The 21,783-nt window shown below is 37.8% G+C and overlaps 1 protein-coding gene across 3 annotated transcripts in view; it reads right to left on the bottom strand.

The window, feature by feature from the left end:
* Nucleotides 1–3,976: 3,976 nt before the first annotated feature.
* LOC134845308 (uncharacterized) overlaps nt 3,977–21,783 on the bottom strand; it is a 30,075-nt gene continuing 12,268 nt past the window's right edge. For all 3 annotated transcript variants that reach the window (XM_063862281.1, XM_063862280.1, XM_063862282.1), the window contains one exon: nt 3,977–10,153. In XM_063862281.1, the coding sequence (XP_063718351.1) occupies nt 4,215–10,142 (5,928 nt within the window). In that variant the 5' untranslated portion in view covers nt 10,143–10,153 and the 3' untranslated portion in view covers nt 3,977–4,214. The remainder of the gene's footprint in view (nt 10,154–21,783) is intronic.

Here is a 21,783-nt window from a genome sequence, read left to right as displayed (position 1 = left end):
AGTGTTCATAGTTTGAACAATCGATTTTCATGTAACAAACATAACTCGCTCGAAATTAGAGTAAAAACAAAAATTCGACACTGAAAACAAATGTTGCAAAATTTAAAATGTCATTTTAAACAGCGGTTTAACAGGTTGTATTACTCGATGCATTTGTGGAAAAAGTTTTATAAATTTGTAAAACACACCCAGAGACAGAATTCCTTCCCCTTTTCAATATTAGGAACAACAAGCATAGCCAAATGCTGAGCAAATTCCACAGAACTTTTCGACAATTATGAGGTAGATGAGTTAAATTTTAAAAAAGCAAATTTTTACATCGGAGAAAGCAAGTTAAATAAAAAAAACTAATTTTTACAATCGGAAAATCGGAGAAAGCGAAAAACTCCATAAACTTATTGATTTTTCTCTAAATTTTGCATTACTTACTATTTCGTAGATGAAACTAAAAGAACTTAAAGATCTTTTATTAGAAAAACATCCAGGACTGATACATTTCAAATAAGGGTAACCCAATGTGAGAACACAAGAGTCAACAGAAGAAGTGTGATGGCTTATAAAAAAAGTTGACTAAAAGCTAAATCGCTAAACTGATTCTAATACTGGCAACTGGCTATCGCGGAAAATATCTGCTAAGCACAATCGCTAACGATCACTAATTCAAAGTTTTTTTTTCAAATTAGTGTCGTTGTTTGTGTATGGTAAGAGAAAAGGATCTAAAGGAAAACCAATAACTTGAACATTTTGGACAAACATACTTTTTTTGAAATTTCGAAGTTTTCATACCCAAGATGGGGCTTACAAAATTTCGAAATTTCTTACTGGAGAAAAACTTAAGGTTCACGGCTAATCCTTCTAGAAATAGCCTGCTCGCTCGCTTTACTCGCTCGAAGCTGAAACTCAAAAATTTTAGACCAGTTTTTCTGGACACTGGGAGAACTTTTTGAATTTTATTGAGGTCATTCGAATCACGGCTGAAATATGCTTAAAAGTGGTAAATCACTCCACACATTCCGATGACTATTTGTGATACCTGATTAAGCGTGGAAAAGAAAAACTAAACTACATGGGTCGGAACTACAAAAATGGTCGGAACACTAAAACGTCTAGTGCTGGACCTGTTGAACTAACTTAATTCTAGATCGGTGTAACATACATGAACTTTAACATTCACCTTCGTAAGTAAAGACATTGAACTTTGATTAGTGACGTGATGTTGATATTTATAAATAGCGTGATGTAAAGTAAAGCTCATGGTATGTTAGATGCTAATCTTGTCAATACTGATTGAGAACACAAAAATTATATTCAGCCACCAAAACCAGGCGAATTAACTTTGAATTAAAGTTTGTAATCTCCGTTTTCAATAACACCAGGGGACGTCGGAAGGACTAACAACAAGCATCCGAAAAATAAATTCAATTGTATAAGAGCTCAAATAAAGTGCAATATCATTGATATTCGATAATCGGCAACTGATTTCTGTCTCGCTGTCAAAGTAAAAAAAAATCAAATTTACGTTTTTACACAGAGGTGATTCCGAGCTTCGCGCCACCTAAGATACAAATGAATAACTGGGATAAAAATCAAATGAAAAGACAATTCAAAAGCCTTCATAAGAACGTTTTTTCAGAAAAATTTGAAAAACTTGCGCAAAGAAAGCCAAAAACATCCTGGAAGAAAACTAGTTGCACCAGCAGACAAATATAAACAAATGAGCATTTGGAAAGCCTTAAAGCAGCTGAAACTTCAAAAAGCACTTTCTATCAAAACTTAGCCGACAGAAATAAGCAGACAAACGCTTGTCTAAGAAAGTCAAAAATTCTCTGTTTGCGAAAAACAACGGGCCCCGACTAGAATCAAACACGCGGTTATCGTCCCCTGGGCATAGATGTAACCACTGCGCCAAATGCGCGAGTGTTTCTTGAGTTTAATTCATTAGTGAAGCAAGTGAATTAAGTGTAAAATTTTTTACGTGCTATTTCTGTGAACTAAGTTAATTATGGGGAAAAATTGTAAAGGGTTGCAACAAACTTGCTTATTGCATGAGTAAACAGAGGTGAAGCTGAGCTTCGCATGATTTGGCAAATATACAGAACTAAAAAAAATTTCACAATAAATTCAACACCTTTCGCATCACTGAAATGAGAACCTAAGTGTAGATGAACAGCACTCATTTGCTATGAACTTTTTTGCAAAATCAATAATCAGAAGCAAAAAGGAAAAAAAAGCTGTTTAAATTCCGTAATGAAAAAAAAAACTGAATGTAAAACAGCTTTTCAATTAGTCTCTCGCATCTGACTATTGATTTTGCATTAAAATTTTTATCAAATAAAACTTTTTAAAGTCGTAGCGAAAACCAACCAAAAAATTTCGGCAAAAAATCAATTTCAAAAGACTGCATCAACCGCCTACATAAGATCGACGAGTGCCGTATAAGTATTATGCAAAGTTGTATACAAAATTTTATAACTAAACCGACTGAACTCAAGTCGAAAATCATGAATCCGAGAAATGAGAATCAAAAATTACATCAGTTTCTAAAAATATATACAATTTTTAGAACTGCAGATATGGCATTAAGCAGTAGTTAGTAGTTATTTTGGCCAGTATTTTATTTTGAATTTTCAAAAAATTGATCAGGCATAAATTATTCTATGATTTTGTCAAGCCATTTAACTTGACCATAATCACAAGCGTAACAGCTAGCCTTTGGCGGTATTTTTCTACACTCGTCAATCATCTATTTACCTACTTGGTTATTTAAAAGAAACTTGGTCAATGCTGTCGCTAACGCTGTAGCCATTGCACCACTGATTTAAAATTTTCATGAACATTTCGCTCGGAATTCTACAAATTAAAATTCATTTTTGCATTTTAAAGTCAGGTACTTTTTGTCACGCTATTCCCGATGCTCTCTGTGCAGAGCTGAAAATGCTACCAAGCCTAGCCAATGTTTATTGCGGCTAGTTAATGCCGGCAGGAATATTCGATTTTCTTCGAATATTAATTTTGATACATCTAATAGGTGTTTTTGAATCTTATTGATTTGCTGTGGAAAATACCATTAATTTTCGGATTCATAAAATGTTTTGAACATCTTGGGTTTACAGGGTAGCCGTTTAAAAAGGTTCGGATTACAGGGCAGCCGTTTAAATAGATTCAAGGGCTGCCTTTTTCCTTTTAAGATAATGAATTGTTAATATCTTTAAGTATTATCAATTCATAACTTGAGAAATAAATCTTCTTTCGAGCGAGACATAAATCTTCTTCACACCATATGTTAGCATTAAAAACGATTCAAAATTACAACCGCAAAAACAATTGACTTTTTATTGAAAAAAAAATCAAAACCAGCACTTCATATATGAGCAAAAATTCACTTTGTCACTAATTTCTTTATTAATCCAGCTTAGAAAATGCGTCCTAGCATTATGCTGCATGCTGCAAGCCAATAAAATCATTATCATTTGGATATGCAAATTTGACACTCAAAAAAGTGGGTTCAGAACACAACATACCACTACGATTCCTGCTTATGCTCAGCTTATTTAGATAAACTGCGAACACGCCAACAAAGTGTTTCCTTTTTGAAAATCGAATCGAGAGAAAGTAGAACGCCCATTTCGAAATAATGGTACAAAAAAGAAGTTATTGATTGCAACCAATAGACTCTTTACAAACTTTATTCTTTTGGATTAAAACTCCTGTCACGCAGCTTTCAGAACTTCAAATAATGCAGTTGCATAAAAGATATATTTTTTTTATTTTTAAACTTCTTGAACTATCTGAATTACAAATGCAAAGGACTGAATCACTCCGAATGTTATTTATGGGTATCTGCGCCGAAAAACAAAGCCCACCAAAGTTCCTTCTCAACCCTGTAGATAAGAATAATGGCAACAAAACTGATTCATCTCAGTCTATTCATTCTAAAGCAAAAATTCACTTACAGAAAGATTGAATTGCTAAACATAATTAGACAATTAATAATGAGTTAATATCATATAGCACGGGAAAGCGACATGCATTAATCTGCACGAAGGTACGACATGTAGGTAATCCATCCGAGAGCTATAATAATTTTAACAACCATGCGCTGTTTTATATCTATTATAGCTTATTTTTGAAATTCAAAGAATCAAGTAAAGTCAACAATTTGAAAATATTTCAAACATCAAAATTATAAGTTTCTCCTATTAATTGCATCTGAATTACAACTCTCCATCTAGTTCCGTGTCATCTAGAAGCAGCTCATCTTCATCTACTCCGACTTCGAAATAAGACTCATCATAGTTCTCTTCGTCGGCTGACTCCATTTCGTTGCGAACATCCATCAAAAAATTATCACCCTCAAATTCGAAGTTAACATCACGATCTTCGATTTGAAACGCACCCTCCTCGTCGGACACTTCATTCCCTTGTGAAACCACATCTGAATTTCTAACCATCAACTCATCTGTGTAATTCAGCATGTTTGACATAACATCTTCCCATTGAGACGGTCTAGCAGGATCGTTGTCTTGGATTTCAACATTCTCTTCGAAATCCTTTTCGGCTTCTTCAAGAGTAATCTGTGAGCCGTCAATTCCACCTGGTGGCGATTTATCTTTACTATAACTAGCAGCTAGTGTCGACAACGAGTGTGGTTCTGAATACTCATTCATTAGCGTCGACAGTGATTTAGACTCAACGCCATCACCTGCTGATGCGATCTTAACTTTCGTCTCTTTAGGTTTCTCATCTCCAGGTTTCGACGTAAACGTTCTCGATCGTTTGGGTGAGTTGCTAATAACTCTTTGGGTTATACTTCTTCGTTCCTTTGAATCTGATCTTGATCTTCGTCTACTTTTGGAACTTGAGCGTGATTTGGACCTTTTGCGGTTCCACTCATCTCTTGGTTTTGAGATCGATCGCGATTTAGATGGTAGACGTCGCCGGCGACGCCTAGGAGAAGAAAGAGATCTGGAGCGTGATCTCTTTCTGGATCTCGATTTACTTTTTGACGCTTTTCGTCTACGACGTCGGGAAGATGATCTACTTCGACTAAGAGGTCGTCGGCGTCGTGATAAACTTCGAGATTTTGACCTAGAACGCCTTCCCTTTCTTATTCTTAATCTAGAACTAGATCGTGACCTTGATCTTCGCTTAGGAGTTCTGGATCGTCTCCTGGACGGGGTTCTAGATCTTTCGGGTAGCTTTCCGATCTGATTAGCTTTCTTTTCCTGACGTTTCTTATCTCTCACTAGCTCTTGTTTCAGTTTTTGCTTCGTCTCTTCTAGCAACTCTGTCGGCAGCATGCTCGCAGTTGCCGTAAAAATTGACTTCAAGGTCGTGTTTCCTCGCGCATCAGTTAAAGCTGGCATTCCCGTGAAGCTTTTAAATTTATTCAATCTCTGCCGTGTTTTGAATACACTCTCACTTAACTCGTCACAAGTTGTGACTATGTCGAAACTGAACTGAGCGTTCTCGAACAATTGGATCGGATATTTTCCACATTTGGTTTTGTCCTTGTGACCAGTTTGAAACTTTCTCATTCTAGGGTACAAAGTGAGACAGTTTCCTCCACATAGGAAATGTCGGACGCATATGTTATGCGAATTCTTCATGTGGTCTTTCAGTTCTACCAAGGATCCAGAAAAAGTTACCAATGAGCAATATTGACATTGAAACTGCTCCTTAGGTTCCACAAATGAGTGACGATTTATAAGATGTAAAAGAAACATTTGTCCAACGAAGAATGGCATGATTGTGTTGTGATGGTCGTCATTTTCACATAGCTTGCATTTAAAGAACAGCGAAGTTGCGATATTAAATGGACATTTGTCGCATTTATAATGGAAGAATGGTCGTACAATCATTTCAAAAGTACCTTCCAGTGCCTTCAGTTGAGTATGTCCGTCTAAAATTACCTTTGGTTTAACTCCATCACAAGAAACTATATGGTTCAAAAATAACTGCAAGCTTGGGAAAACTCGTCTGCAGTAATACATGGGGCAGACTAAATGCGTTATACACATTTGGTGAGCTTTCGCTCGGTGATCAACAAAATCGAGAGCCGATCCGGCGATAAATGCACATTTTCCTTGGTAACATTTGACACTTTCTACGCTGAGATTCATTAGCAACTTATGAGCACTTTGCATGTGGACTACAAACTCCGATTCAGCATAAAATCCAGGATTGAAAGGACAAATCGGACACTGTCTTGGTGGGTGTAATTTGTCGAAAGACCTCACGTCACGGTTACAAGTCGGACACACATACATTTTTACATCGGCTTTTCGCAAGCCCTCAGCGAGAGCTTTCGGTTGCACAGTCGCATTTAGTATCGATATTCGTCCAAACTCGTACTTGTGAAATGGACAATGCTGATGTACATTCAATCGATGCAGAAGCAATTTATCAGGTAGCCCTGGGAAACTTGAATTGCAGAACGAACACGGAAAAGCACTGGCACATGCTTTATCGTGATCGATTTTCAAGTGGCCCGCTAGTTCGATTCTTGATAGGAAAGTTATTGGACACTCGGGGCATTCCAAGATCGTGATTTCGTCAAAACCTAGATGACACTTTACGCACCTGTAGCACCCCTTGGTGCCTTTAGCTCCCAATACTTTGAAAATTTTCGAGGACTGCTCTGCCTTAAGCGGAACACATGCATGTGTTATTATATTCACTGCTGAGTCTTGTAATAGCACTGAACAGTCACTTCGCTTAGCACAGAGCGCATGGCCAGAACTGCAGAAGGCATGATCAGAAGTCAAATGTTTCTTCAAACCACCAACGTCAAGAGATACTTTGGGGCAAACTGGACATTTAAAGGTACCCGTGATGAACCTTTTATGAGCCAGGTTCAAATGCGTCGCAAAATCCGTTACAGTTGGGAAGTACTTTTGCAACGGTGTACACAACAAACAAGACACGAAAGATTCGTTAGCTACTACCGCCTTGCACGCACTGCATTGTCGCGCAGTTGCCGTGATCAAATTTTGACTATCAATTTTGCACGCATTCATTTGATAATGATGCAACAACTCCTTTTTATTAGGAAACAGCCACGTACACTTTTTATTGCGACACGCAATATGCTCAGCGCATGTACCATGTTCCTCTTTCCTATGATCGTTCCATAGTGAAAATTTCTTGGTTGTATAACCACAAGAACAGACGAACGATTCAATAGAATCATCATTATGCATAGTTGCCAGATGAAAGTCAAGATCAACTTCAGTGAAGTACGTTAGTTCACACACCTGACACGTGTATGTGATCGAATAACAAATTGAGTACGGGCAGAACTTACAGTGCTTCCATCCCCTTTCAGTGCATTCCAGTCGTTTGTTCATATTTCCGCCTTTTGTATCATCGTCGGCATTTCCGTTATCATCATCTACGATTTCAGGTCCTGGTGGCGGCTTCGCTATTTTCACCAAACTCGACGATGAATCGCTTTTTCCGTGTTTCTGGACCATATGCAACGTTTGTTTGTGATGCGGTACAATAATTTGACACTGCTTGCATCTGAAATGCTCGCGTGGGCAGCAGCTGTGAGTCTGTTTTCTATGCTGGTTCAAACCATCTCCGTTGAATTTCCGATTTGATCCCTTTTTGCCAGACTCTGCTGAACAAAAACTACATAGCACTTTATCTGATTCCGAAGCTTTGATTGAATGAACAAGCTCCTCGTGTATCATCAAATCTCCTTTCGAAGCGAATGCATACAACGTTCTACCCGGACAACGCGAACATGTAAGCGGCGTTTCGTTTAGACCCGGCTGATAATTGCAGTCTAAGCACATTTGTATCGCTTTCGATTTAACCGCTTCATTTTCACCCATTGGCACTATTTTGGGTTTCCGTTTCGCAGTAGGCTCTTTGAGCGATTTGAACAACTCTTTAGCAGTGTCCGGAACTGGTTTAGCCGGAGAATCTGAGCTGTGGAAGTCCAATGCATGCTTCACTACATCCTTTGGACCCCCAACAACGAGTTTTGTGCATCCAAACTCGCACTCCGAATGTTCGTCACAAAAATGACCCACAATGTGGTTTAGAAAGTCAGTATAGGAAGATGAAAACTCTCTACAAAAAGGGCATCGCTTTTCCGAGTAAATCTCCGGAACATCATGGACATTAACCATGTGTTCCATCACCGCTTGAGGGAAAATAAACTTCAAAGTACACCGCCCACATCCGGACAACGTCGGGTGGTACATTAATGGGCACTTTGCACAATACAAGAACCCAGCGTCTACAAGTTCGAGTCTTCTCCTAGGTTCCATTTGTTCAAGCACAGATTCTGGAGGAAAATCGACTGATATTTTCGCATGCTTGTTTCGTGTTTTTGAAATATTCAAAACCGACTGCATGCTCTCATTTTTTATTCTCGGGGCCAGTTCGAACGAGTAGTTTGGGTCCCTCTCGGGAGATATTTCAATAAGATCTGCCCTTACAACGAGTGGTTCGGGCTGCTTCTTTTTATTGTGCACTTCATTTAAATGACGCTCAAGATCAGCTTCATCGCTTAGAAAGAAGGTACATTTAGGGTCCTCGGGGCAAACCAGATGATCACTTTTACATCGATGCGTGGTTGCGAATATATGCCTCATTAACTCCTCGTTACTAGGGGCAATTGCACGACATATTTCACAATTCAGTTCAAATGAGGGCGTCGGATAGCCATGTGCGTTTTTGATATGAACGTTTAGTTCCACTTTATACTGGAATCCTTTTTCGTTACATAATTGGCAAACGTATCCGCCACTAGGCGTTTTCAGGCCACAATCTTTGCAGATTTTCCAGTTCAGCGCTTCTTTTTCCATGTCAAAGTTTTCAAAAGCAACTGACTTGGATTTTTCAGTCCGGGCAACCGATTCATTCTTTGCCGACAACGGTCTAGATACCTCTTGATAGAATTCCGTCACTGCAGACTTTCTCGGTCGATTTATTTCATTTTCACTGTAAAAATCATTTGACTGAGGACATCTAATATGCTGCGTTGACACTGGCATAGCAATTGCAGGGGGCATAAGCTCCTCTATACGATTTCTGTTCCAATTGTTAGGAACTAGTCTTCGATTACTATCATCCGAATTAATTTGGGTTCCATCTAAAACTTCTTTGGCACGTTTAATCAAATCGTCCTGCGATGATCTCATACGAGATTCTCCTTGGAAACTTGATGACGGTTTTACATCCAAAATTTGTACTTCATCTTTCTCGGCATGAAATCTATCCATATGGTACTTCGTATCGCGGCTGATTTTGTCTCCACACACAACACACATGTGGTACGTTTTGTAATGCTTTTCAGACGGAATCGATTTGAGAACCAGCATTTTGCAGCCATATGGACATTCTAAATGATCGTCAGCACAAAAATGGCGAGTATAGATGTGATCTCGGAACATCTTTGGGTCCCCTGGAAACGATTCATAGCAATAGGGACATTGAAAAGCACCGTCAACAGTAATTTTGTGGTCCACGAAAACATGCGCCTCCAAGTCGATTCTCAGAAGGAACTCAGAGTGACAAATTTTACATTTAATACCAGCAGGATGATACTTCAGCTCACAGAAGCTGCAGTAAAACGGAGAGTCATCTTTCAGAGTGAGTTCGGATTCATTTGCCATCGTGCCTTCTTCTAATGCCTCCGAGTACGTCAGAGTCCAGCGTTTCTCTTTAATCAAACGCTCCACATGGTCAGTAAGTTGCTTTCGGATCTCTTCTGGTCGCATTCCGATTCTGGATAGCTCCAACTTCACCCCTCGTACAAGTGAATCAATTCGCTGCGCCGAGTTCAAACTTTGATCTCTACTCGCTTTTTGATATATTTCTGACAACTTCACTTCAATCTCTGGTTTTTCATCACCTCTTCGCAGTGGTTCTCTTTGGAACATTTCCAGGCCCTGTTGAGGAATATGAACGGGCTGATGAACCAAATGTCTTTCAATAGAGACATCGCGACGATCATAACTAGACACCTCAGAAGACTCAGTCCGCCTTCTTTCGCCTCGAATAAACATCCCCAGCATGTCTTGGGAGTCCTGACCGATTCCCTGTCCACTGAATCCACGGGATGTTCCGGCCACTCGATCCCGCTCTGCTCGAACATAATCTTCCAATGATACTTGGCGAGACATTGTGCCGCAGTCTAAAAGCAGCAAACACTAAATATTCAGAAATTATTAGTCGGTCTTCGGTTGCTGTTACAACACAGAATGATCCATCAATTTGGCAAAAAAGTTGCCATGTTTGAGAAAAAAAAGCAATGGAAAAACAGGTTGTAAGACAGATGAAATAGTTATTCAATATTTCAGTTTATTTACTTCAATTAACTATCCCCGATATTACCCACTTTTCAATTAGTTTAGATTAGAAAGCCCAACTTCAATAATTTGGGCATTTGAATCACGAGTACTAGAATCACAATCTAACAATAAACACAGAGGCAAAGCTGTGCTTCGCAAACACTTGCGAGAGCAAGACCCAAAACGCGGCTCTATCAAGTTAAATAAGAAAAAGAAGAAATAAGTCTAGAATTAGCAAAAACTCGGCTAAATGTAGAATTTGACCCTACAACCAAGAGATTTTTAGTCTCACGCACTATCCCCTCAGCCTAACAAACGAACGACAAACAATAGTCACGAATAAAGCAGCTACATATGCTAAATTGCCAATGCGATTCAGCACCAAATACAAATAGACTCAATTTTGCAATTATTAATTTCGAATGTTACAATCTGAAGGCATCCCAACTAACTTTGCGAACTTTGTAACAAATCGCAAAGCATAAAGCCACATTATGTGTAAATTATTCATTTCAAAAAATATGCATTTCAATCGTGCGCATGCCGTATCGGCGAACTATTCAAAGTGCCGGTAAAATTTTTCGCCATTGAAAACATTGTTGAACTGTACATGGTGGGAATGAATTTTATCGCGTGCTTCAAACGCGACCTGTCGATGTGGTCTTTAATTTTCGGGGTGAATCAGAAATAAATCTATCGTGAGCGTTAACAATGCGCTGTGCGTCGGGGTCTGAAAACTGGATATCATCTTGTGCTTCCTTATTTTCGTTCTAATCATCAGCTTATTCTGCTGGATCTTCTTGCAATTCAACATGTGGTGAGACCACGATTGGTATCGGTGGCACTATTATTGGAATTGGTGCAGAAACTACTGGTGGTGCCTGTACCACATGTACAGCTAGTAGCACTGTCAGATGAGCAGTAGCTGGTTGTTAAATATGAGGCAATGTTTGCGCTCCGAAGCGTTGCAGACGTAGCACAACTTAACTGAGGCAATCGTCCATGAAACAATTCTGGTTCTTCGCGGAACTATACCAACGAAGGATCAGAGTCATTAATGATTCTGGAACGCTATTCTCGAAGTCTTCGAGTTCTTGCGAAGGCGTGATTGGCTTCAGTCGATATCGATGCAATTTATGTATAAGTGGTTCCAACTTTTGTAATGAGATAGCTTGAGTAAGTCCGAACTTTTTCCGCTCTGTAATAATGTATCCTCAAAAACTTGGACTCATTTCAAAAATTTGTCACGAATAAAGCAGCTACATATGCTAAATTGCCAATGCGATTCAGCACCAAATACAAATAGACTCAATTTTGCAATTATTAATTTCGAATGTTACAATCTGAAGGCATCCCAACTAACTTTGCGAACTTTGTAACAAATCGCAAAGCATAAAGCCACATTATGTGTAAATTATTCATTTCAAAAAATATGCATTTCAATCGTGCGCATGCCGTATCGGCGAACTATTCAAAGTGCCGGTAAAATTTTTCGCCATTGAAAACATTGTTGAACTGTACATGGTGGGAATGAATTTTATCGCGTGCTTCAAACGCGACCTGTCGATGTGGTCTTTAATTTTCGGGGTGAATCAGAAATAAATCTATCGTGAGCGTTAACAATGCGCTGTGCGTCGGGGTCTGAAAACTGGATATCATCTTGTGCTTCCTTATTTTCGTTCTAATCATCAGCTTATTCTGCTGGATCTTCTTGCAATTCAACATGTGGTGAGACCACGATTGGTATCGGTGGCACTATTATTGGAATTGGTGCAGAAACTACTGGTGGTGCCTGTACCACATGTACAGCTAGTAGCACTGTCAGATGAGCAGTAGCTGGTTGTTAAATATGAGGCAATGTTTGCGCTCCGAAGCGTTGCAGACGTAGCACAACTTAACTGAGGCAATCGTCCATGAAACAATTCTGGTTCTTCGCGGAACTATACCAACGAAGGATCAGAGTCATTAATGATTCTGGAACGCTATTCTCGAAGTCTTCGAGTTCTTGCGAAGGCGTGATTGGCTTCAGTCGATATCGATGCAATTTATGTATAAGTGGTTCCAACTTTTGTAATGAGATAGCTTGAGTAAGTCCGAACTTTTTCCGCTCTGTAATAATGTATCCTCAAAAACTTGGACTCATTTCAAAAATTTGACAGCGTTGTTATTTTTGGATTAAGAAGTTGACAAAAGGAATGAAGATTTACGGTTGCGCTGATGCTTTCTGATCGTAAAATCCGCGATATGCTTGGCATGAACCATTGATACTCTGTTTATTTTCTTGGAACTTCTCTAACATTGCATCTTGCATTGAAATTACGAAATCTGACTCAACAGTTATGATTTCAAGAAGTGATGTGAGTTTCGTGCATTAGTTTCAATGTAATTGACGTTCCTAGATCTGACAACATCAGTTTCGGTATACAGGCATGGGTGAAGAATTTTTCCCTCAATTTCCGTGCAATTGTATTGGCTGACACATTTGTCAGTGGTACTGCAAGCAGATACTTGAAAAAAGCATCTATTATAGTAAGGACAATTTATACACTGTTGATCGAAACGGTCCAACAATTAGAACTAGCATGATGTCGCCTGGAGAAGATTGCAAAATTGAGACTGGTTGCAACGGAGGGGTTTGATACCTATAGAAGACTTTCTTTACATGTGAGCAAGTCAAACAATTGTTCATCAGATGCAGGGAAAGTTCTTTTAAGTCTTCAGAAAAAACTCTTTGAATTCTTTTATTGATCTTTCCATATCAAGGTGTCCTAAACTTGACTATTTTTGAATGCGATACAAAATATCCTGTCAAATATGTTTTGGTAGACAGTATTGCTGATAATTATATTCACCCGTATCATCGAAAAATTTTCGGTAGAAGACTTGGTTTTATACTTCGAGTCGATTGAACTGCTTCACATATTTTTTCTGTTAGCTATTGACGTAATTAAAATCTTGCATTTTGTTAAGAAATATCGACTTTATCACGTCTTTATGTGCGCATCTTTGCTTTGTTCCGTTTTCCAATGCAGTGGTTCATTTTTCTCTTAAAATCCGAAATAACATCTTCTAGATCTGGTTATTTGATTGCTGATAGTACTGGTTTCGTTAAGCGCACAAGCGTCTGTGCTTCTAATTCCCCGGAATTAAGTATCATGGTTTCTTTCTGCATATGAAATTCGAAAATGCCAACAGATTGTAACTGTTGGCGAAGTTCATTTGTCCTCATAGTTTGTTCACAGAATGCTTCCTGTATTTCTTCGATAAAATTTAGCGTTGCGTTTGGTACTTTTACCGTCACGTCGATGTGTATTTCTTGCACTGATATCTTGTCTGTCAACCGCAAAAGCAGAGAAGCACTCACGTTTGTCTGCATGCCTGACAAAAATCTATTGCATGGTTTGCTTTGCCGGGTAGATGCGATATGAAAATGTTGAAAACTTAGACTCTGTCTAGAACATTCCAGACTGATGGTTGCTTCGACTTTGGTTGAAAGAATTCAGCTAGACTTCTGTTAACCGTCAACATAAGTACGGGTTTCGATGCAACTTAGATGAATTGTGAAAAAAGATCAAAAGCAAAGTATAGTGCAAGGAATTCCTTATAATAGTCTTGATCCGAATAAAACTGATACATACGTCTTTTGTTTTCAGTATTTACACAATGCTTCATGAGAACAAATCCCGTACTGTGGTAGATTGCATCACACAAAATTACATTATGCAAGTCAGAATTTGGTAGAATTAGTGTTAACTTGTTGTCGCTTAGAAAAGATCGTGTTTAAACATTTCATGATCTTTGTGATGTTCTGATAAATTCGCAAATTGCCCTCAATTTTATCAGAAGCTCGCTATACAGTTCCAAAAATCTTGTACAAATCCATTGTGTCTTGATTTAATTTCCTGTTTGGTGCAGTCGTAAGCCAAGTTTACATTTCTACTGCCAAGCATGAATTAGAGTAATGACGAATGAACGAACTAAATTCTGTTATTGATTTACTTAGACCTTCAGCTAGAAACTTATAGTCAAAAGTACGTGATGAAAAATTATAAGCCAAAAATTGAAACGAGATACCATCTGCCAGTTGCACAAAATGGTATGCTTACGACAATCAAGCTTTGTAAATAGCTTCTTTCCGGCGAAATGCTTTAAGGTATCCATCATGTTTAACTTTAGAAAAATGGTATTTAAATAATCAATCTTGAGCGAGAGATTAATTCTTCTTAGATCAATAAGCATACGTAGTTTTCCTGATGGTTTTCGATGAGCAAAAAATGGGCTACTGTATCTCATTGCGACAGCGTTGTTTTAAGGCCAAAGTAATGCATTTTAGCTATTTCAACCGTTCATTATTCTCGTAGGTGCATTGGTATCGTGGTAGCTGTAGGCTGAACTTCTGTGTACAAAGGTTCTTGATGTTCCTGTGTAACTTTGATTTGTGGTTCGGAATGATATCCGATATCGAATGGATGTTCGTCAAAAACATCGAAATATTTAACTCGCAAAAAATCTTATTCTGACCTTGGTTCGCTCGGCAACACAGAGTTATCTCAGATAAATTGATTTAGATGTTGTCATAGCCATGAATTATGTTACCTTGACTTTAATTTTACTTTTAACTTCAAAGACTTTTACGTGCGAGAACTAGATTAGAGTTTTTAAATTGATGGAAATTTACGCAATTTGCCCAAAATTTGACAAGGTGACTTCATCAAAACAAAACGAAAAAGTGAGCACTGGAGCATGGAGGTCAACTATATCTTTCGTTTACAATTTTCAGGTAAATTAGCGTTTGGAAATTAACCTCATCAGAATTATGCAATTACTTAGAAGTCATGTTTTAAAACAAGTTTTAGACATTCAGAACTAACTCTATTTCTTTTCTTTATTTTAGGTGAGCTCTACATTGAGAACACAACACAAAGAAGAAAGAACGAAAGCGAGAGAGAGTTTGAAAAACAGTAAATTGAAATACAATGAAAGAAGGATTTAGGACGAAATAAAATCCGCGTTGATAAATTAATTAACTAATGTAACCATGCAAATAGACAAAGAAGTTAGTTTGGCGCCCAAGGAGTCGACCTGGAAGGAATCATCTCGACTGACAGTTCTTTTTGTACAATATTTTTGAATAAATTGTTTGCTTTCAAAGTTTAATTTCCTTTTTCATCTTTAAATTCATGGTAGTTTCCAAAAAAATTCTTTAAATAATTTTTCAAAAAACTTTATCTGCAAAATTAGATTTTACAGTTACACCTCGTGAAAAAGAGACACAAGTACCTTTTAAGCTCACCTTCAAAAAGTTTTACTTTTTGAAGCACTCTTTTTTTAAGGTAAGAAACCTCGGTGTTTGTGTTGGAGCGGTGTTGTTTTTACGGTAAGAACCCACGTTGTTTGTGTTAGGGCGCTATTCATTTTTACGTTAAGACCCCTGAAATTTTGTAGGGGCTGTCTAGTTTCCCTAGGCCCCCTACGACGTGTTTTCAGGGCTCTGTTCTTGCTTTTTCAAGAAACTCTTTAATTTAAACTGACCCCAGCTTTTGGGTTGGCCCCGTTCGTTGTAGCACCCCGTGGGTGAGCGCGGGCCGGTTTTTCAAAACCTTTCTAGCTCTCTAGATAAAAGAGCTCTGGTAAACTTGGTACCCTCATGTATAAGCTGGTGGGGGTGTAGACTAAGTTCTAGTTTTAAAAATTGGCGTAGTCGGTGGGCTTCTCATAAGTTTTTATGGTCGGTGTTCTGGCCTTAAATTACAAATTTATGTTTATCAATTTCTCGCGATAGCTACGGCTTTTTGTATTTCACACTCACTCCGGATTAGCTCAAAAATTGCCTTTTTTAACACGTTAGTTTTAAAACTCATCTTCATTTTAGAGTCCGCTAATGCTTTAAGCTCTACAACTTCATTCCAATTTAAATTTTAGAACGTGTTTGTTTTAAATCGTATTTCAATTTCGCGTTCACCAAGGCTTTACGCAACTTTAATTTTAAAGGGCTTTTCGGGGTATAAGAGTGATGGTGAGGTGGTGATAACAAATATGAAATTCGTCAGATTGACTGATATAAGTTGGGGGTAGGTTTTGGTTTTCAACGGTATCATAGCTATGATAAGTAGACCTAAAATAAAGATGTCTCAACAAGCCTCTTCTCTTGAAAGGGACTCCGGAAACTCAACTGAAACTCCAATTTCTGATACATGTTCACACAAAATACAGAAATCGCTTTTAGATATAGAATATTTGAAAACTATGTATGACGATGACATTGAGTTTACAATAGACTTTATCAGCACTTGCATTGATGAAAACTATGACTAATCTGAATCAACTGATAACGGTCATCTCTGAATCAGTTGATAAATTTCATATGCAGAAAGAAACGTCAACCTCTAATCAAAACAGAAAGTTTGATAGTCATAATTCGCACGGAAGTTCTAACAGAGTTTGTGAAATTTTGTCCCAAAAACGAAGACTGCAAATACTTGAACTCTTGCAAGCATTTTCGCAATTTGAAAATTCCATTCATACGAGAGCATGGCAGAAAGCACCATCTGTGTTTCAATTGCTTAGGATCACATATGTTTAAAGATTTTCCATGGGATAAATCCTGCAACGAATGCAGTGGAAAACATCATACAATCCTTAATGAAGATAATGGTACAAGAGTGATAAACAAAAATACTTCTTCAAAAATTGTTCAAATAACTGGAGGGACACGTTCAACTTCTTCTTGTAGAGTTGTCTTCGGGAGGCCGAAAAGCCTAAACATACGCTTAGCTTGATAGTGGATGCAGTCAAAGTGTGATATTGGAATCAACCGCACAAACACTAGGCCTTGAGCTTAACGATTTTGCATAATGTCGGTTGGTGGATACTACATCACAAGATCACAAGAGAGATCACAAGTGCTCAAAACTTGTCAGTTAAATCTCACTATCAAATCTTTTTTGGAATACATCATTGCAGTTCCATCACTCAACATGTCCCCAGTGGAAACAACACATCTGAACAAATTGTGCCGATCTCACGAGCACTTACTACAAATTACTTTTCCGAACATTGGAGACAATTCGGTTGCTCTAATAATTGGCATAAAATTTATTCAAAACAACGAAGTTGTCAAGGGACCTACAAACACACCATTTGCTGTTAAAAGACCTCTTGGTTGAACTGTTGCTGGTAAGCATAGCGTTATACCCAACGATATGTCAAATATGAAATTGACACAGACACATCAACATCCTCACCTTGACAAAAAATTGTTCAAAAACGTTCAAGACTGGATAAAATAGACAATTATGGAATCGGTTCAACTAAGAAACCTATGTCTAACAATGACAAAAGAGCTATGACTATTTTCGAAAACACCACGAAACTTGTTGACGGTTATTATAAAATTGCCTTGCTTTGGAAAAAAGACGCTTTCCTGCCCAATAACCGTGGCCTTTCCGGAGTGTAAAATTTTTTCAGTACCTGTTTCTGCTGCGATTTGGAAGAATACTTTGGTTTCTAATCTAATTGTACAAGTTGTCTACCGGCGGCCATTTGCACTCGTTTCAATTTCAATTTTTTGGTCTGAATTTAATGATATAACATTGTGCGCCAAAAAATTTGATGTGCAAACTGGAGTTTGATTGACTTATATTCGACTTTCATCAACTTTTATGACGACTGTATATACGTCAACAATTGTTCTCGTTCTAGTTTTCCATTGAGACAAACTTTTTGTTTCGCTTTTCGCATTTTTTCGTCCAATTTTTGTTCGTTCTTTTCAACTCTTTCCGTTTCCCTATTTGACTCTTGACTCCATGGCATGATGAGTTTTTTGGCTGCTTTTGGAACGGGAAGGATTGTCCTTTTCCTTGAGCTTTTTGTCGAAAGCGACTTTGACCAGCGGTATGATTAGGGTAATCGCAGTTTTCGTGAAACACGGCAGTCGCTTGATTGACTCGTAATTATGGCATGGTGGATTTTGGACATTAACATTTGTTGCTTGTTGCTGTTGGGCTGAACGTTGGTTGACGCTGTTAGGCTGTGAGAATTTGAAATTCTGATTTTGGGAAAATGACTGAAACGATTGCTGATGATTTCCTTGAAACTCTTGATCAGTACTTCGATTGCGTCATTTTTTTCTCGATATTAACAAGCCGTAAGGATTAACTGAGATTTGAGCGGGTCCAATTAGAGTTCGTTGATTGTCAGTCTGATTTGTTTAATTGATAAAGTTTAAATGCACAAACTTAGGTTGGTTTTCATAAATCGGTTACGCACGGTAACAGTAAAGACTCTATCTGGTTATTTTTCAAGGATCAATTGGCTTAACATGGGTTTGAGTAGCGGTATGAGAGCTTAAGTTTACTGCAATTACGCTTTTCGTATTTAATAAGAATTCAAACGATTATGATTGATTTCTAACTAGGGTGATTTGAGCGCACATCAAATTAAAATATTTCATCGATGAATCAAAGAAAACGAAAAAAAAGAAAACCAGACGCCTTCAAGTGTCTGAATACTTCGCAATAGCTCAAAACAACCGATACTCAGATTATTAGGCTTTATGTGATATATACTGTTCCGATTGAGGGGCAAATATTTCCCAAAAACTAACAAACAAAGATCAATCTGAACTGGACGATCTTAATTGATTGTCCAGAGCCGCTCACGTTGATCACAGCCATGTCCAATCCCGCCCAACCGTTGATGGTATGTTGTTCCTTAGTAGCGTGTGTAGATTTTATCTCTATGTTTGCAATTCAGTTTGTCAGTTCAGCTGAGGGTTCACGTGTAATTTATGAGTGATTCGTTTTCGGCGGACTAGAAGCAATACTTCACGATAACTCAAAACAATCTATTCTCAGTAGTTCTAAGTTAACTGGATTTATCTCGGTTTCGAAAGAACGAAACAATATATGCGCGGAATATTAATATATAATTAACTAAATCTGATTTGGATGAACTTAACTGAGTGCTCATCAATCAAACTCTGATCAATCTTTTCACATTTCATCGGATAGAGCTGAAATTTGGCTTCAGCAAAAAGATAGAGGGTGTAGTGAAAATGCCTGGATTGATGGCGGGGAAGGCGGAGGTTCAGATGAAGGTGGCGATGGGGAATTGGGAGTGAAGATTATCTTAGGGCGGCTGAAGTTAGTGGATGCAGCCCCTTATCTTGTGGATAAAAAGAAGAGGAAGCGGAAGTTTCTTATTGGAAATGTAGGGATAATGGGGTTGAAGAAGATGCTTCCTATTCAGTTTTATTTTGCACTTCCCTTATTAGACTATCGTTTCCATTATCTATATATATTCCACAATTCCCATTGGCAATAATAAATGTTATCATCATCGGGTGTGTATGAAAAATCTGTTTTTTCAAGTTCCACTTTCCTACAACGATTCCTGCAGCGTGGTTGCATGGCAGTTGAATAAAATTATTTTCTCGGGAATTGTTCATCTTCATTTTGCTCATTAATGGTAGGATCAACAATTGACTTAAACCAATTAGCAGCATTGATGAAGTGAGCGGCAGAGTATATTTAGTATACTCTAGCTTCTATCTGACTAACCACTGTGTAAACCTCATCTAGTTTGACTTTTCCTAGATTGCCTTTTGTTATGTGATATAGCAACTTCATTAACTTTGCAGAAGCTTCGTATAGTTTTCCAAAAATTGGATCCCTTGCACGTTAAGTCCGATAGACACCAAAGTTTATGTTCAGGGAGACTGTCTTTTTTTAAGTTTGTCTTGTAGTAGTCTCTATGCTTGAATAAGCGTGTTTTATGATCCGATGAATTTGATTATTTATCTGAGATCTGTTTGGTGCATCCTCCTTTAACCCTCAATTAGTATTCAGTGTCCAAGGCTTTCGAATTAACTAAAATATAGCTTTAGTAGAAAAGCAATTAAAACCTAATATGCAACACTTCAGTATCGAGATATGAGTGTTCGGAGGCAAGATAATCTGAAAAACTACTTTCTCGTTAAGGCAATCAGCTGCTGCCAGCCGTCCGCCAACTTTATGCAGTCTATAACATTCCGCTCTTTTGTCTATCCGACGTTAACAAATTGAGTTTCAATTTGCCTTTCCTTTCGGTAGTTCAAGAGGCAAAGAGCGTTGAAAACATCGATGAAAGAAAAATCCACCTCCAGAAGAGCAACAAATTATGGTGAGCTCTACATTGACTACACAACACGAAAAAAAAACGAGAAATCTTTGAGGTTAAAAGTAAAATAAAAGTAAAGTTAACATAAGTCATGGCTATGACAGATGTCAATCTATCATGGTAATTTGATTTCAGTTCGCAAAATTCAAGATTCTTAAAAGGGATGATCTGTTCATAAAATTCTCGTTAAATTGGTAAAAGGAAATTAGAAATTTCACACAATTTCAAAGTCGGGAACTAAAAATTCTCGTATTCTGGCTAAGCTTTGAAGATTGTCAAGCTATTTGATTGATTCGCTTGCTTCAACTGATTGATTTCATAGTTAACAATTTCTGGAGTATTCAATTCGGCCTGGGCTAGTATTTGGGGATCAATCGAAATGATGTTTTGAATGTCTGTTGAATTTAAGATTGAAAAATAGCCATTTTACTTCTATTTGAAAGGGTTATTACATTATCTTATAAATTAAGGGCTGCGATGCTGAGTTTGCTATCCGCTGTTGATTGACATTATGCGATATTGTAATTATCTTGAAATTCGAGAATTGGGATAACTGCTAGCTAGTGTTTCTGATATCTAATTTAGTAAAACTATTTTATAAGTATTGTTTTCGTTGGTTGAATAACATATTTCTTTGAAAGGAGTAAAGTGATTCGAAGTGTTGGTTTTCAGTGTCGTTTGCAGGTTGGTAAATTTATTTCCTTCAAATTGATTGTCAATTCCAGACATTTCAGAAGATCGTATCATGGACAACATTCTATGCCTCATTTCTTGAAGAAAATATTTTGAAGTATCATTGATATTGCTTTTCGGAGTGTAAAATTTTTTTCAGTATCTGTTTCTGCTGCGATTTGGAAGAAACCGTTGGTTTCTTATCTAATGGTACAAGTTGTCCTCCGACGGCTATTTGCACTCGTTTCAATTTCGATGTTTTGGTCTGAATTTGTTGATATAACATGGTGCGCCTGAAAATTTCATGTGCAAACTGGAGTTTGACTAATATTCGAATTTCATCAACTTTTATGACGACTGTATATACGTCAAAGAACTGTTCTGGTTCTAATTTTCCATTGAGATAAATTTTTTGTTTCGCTTTTCGCATTTTTTTGTCCAATTTTTGTTCGTTCTTTTCAACTATTTCCGTTTCCCTATTTGACTCGTGAATCGATGGCTTGATGAATTTTTTGGCTGCTGTTGGAACGGGAAGGATTGTCCTTTTACTTGAGCTTTTTGTCGAAAGCGATCTTGACCAGCAGTATAAATAGGGTAATCGCAGTTTTCGTAAAACACGGCAGTCGCTTGATTGACTCGTACT

This window comes from Symsagittifera roscoffensis, chromosome 4 (assembly GCF_963678635.1).
Source record: "Symsagittifera roscoffensis chromosome 4, txSymRosc1.1, whole genome shotgun sequence".
NCBI classification, from domain to species: Eukaryota; Metazoa; Xenacoelomorpha; order Acoela; family Convolutidae; genus Symsagittifera; species Symsagittifera roscoffensis.
The sequence above is the reverse complement of the archived record's forward strand: the minus strand, read 5'-3'. Positions and strand labels throughout refer to the sequence as shown.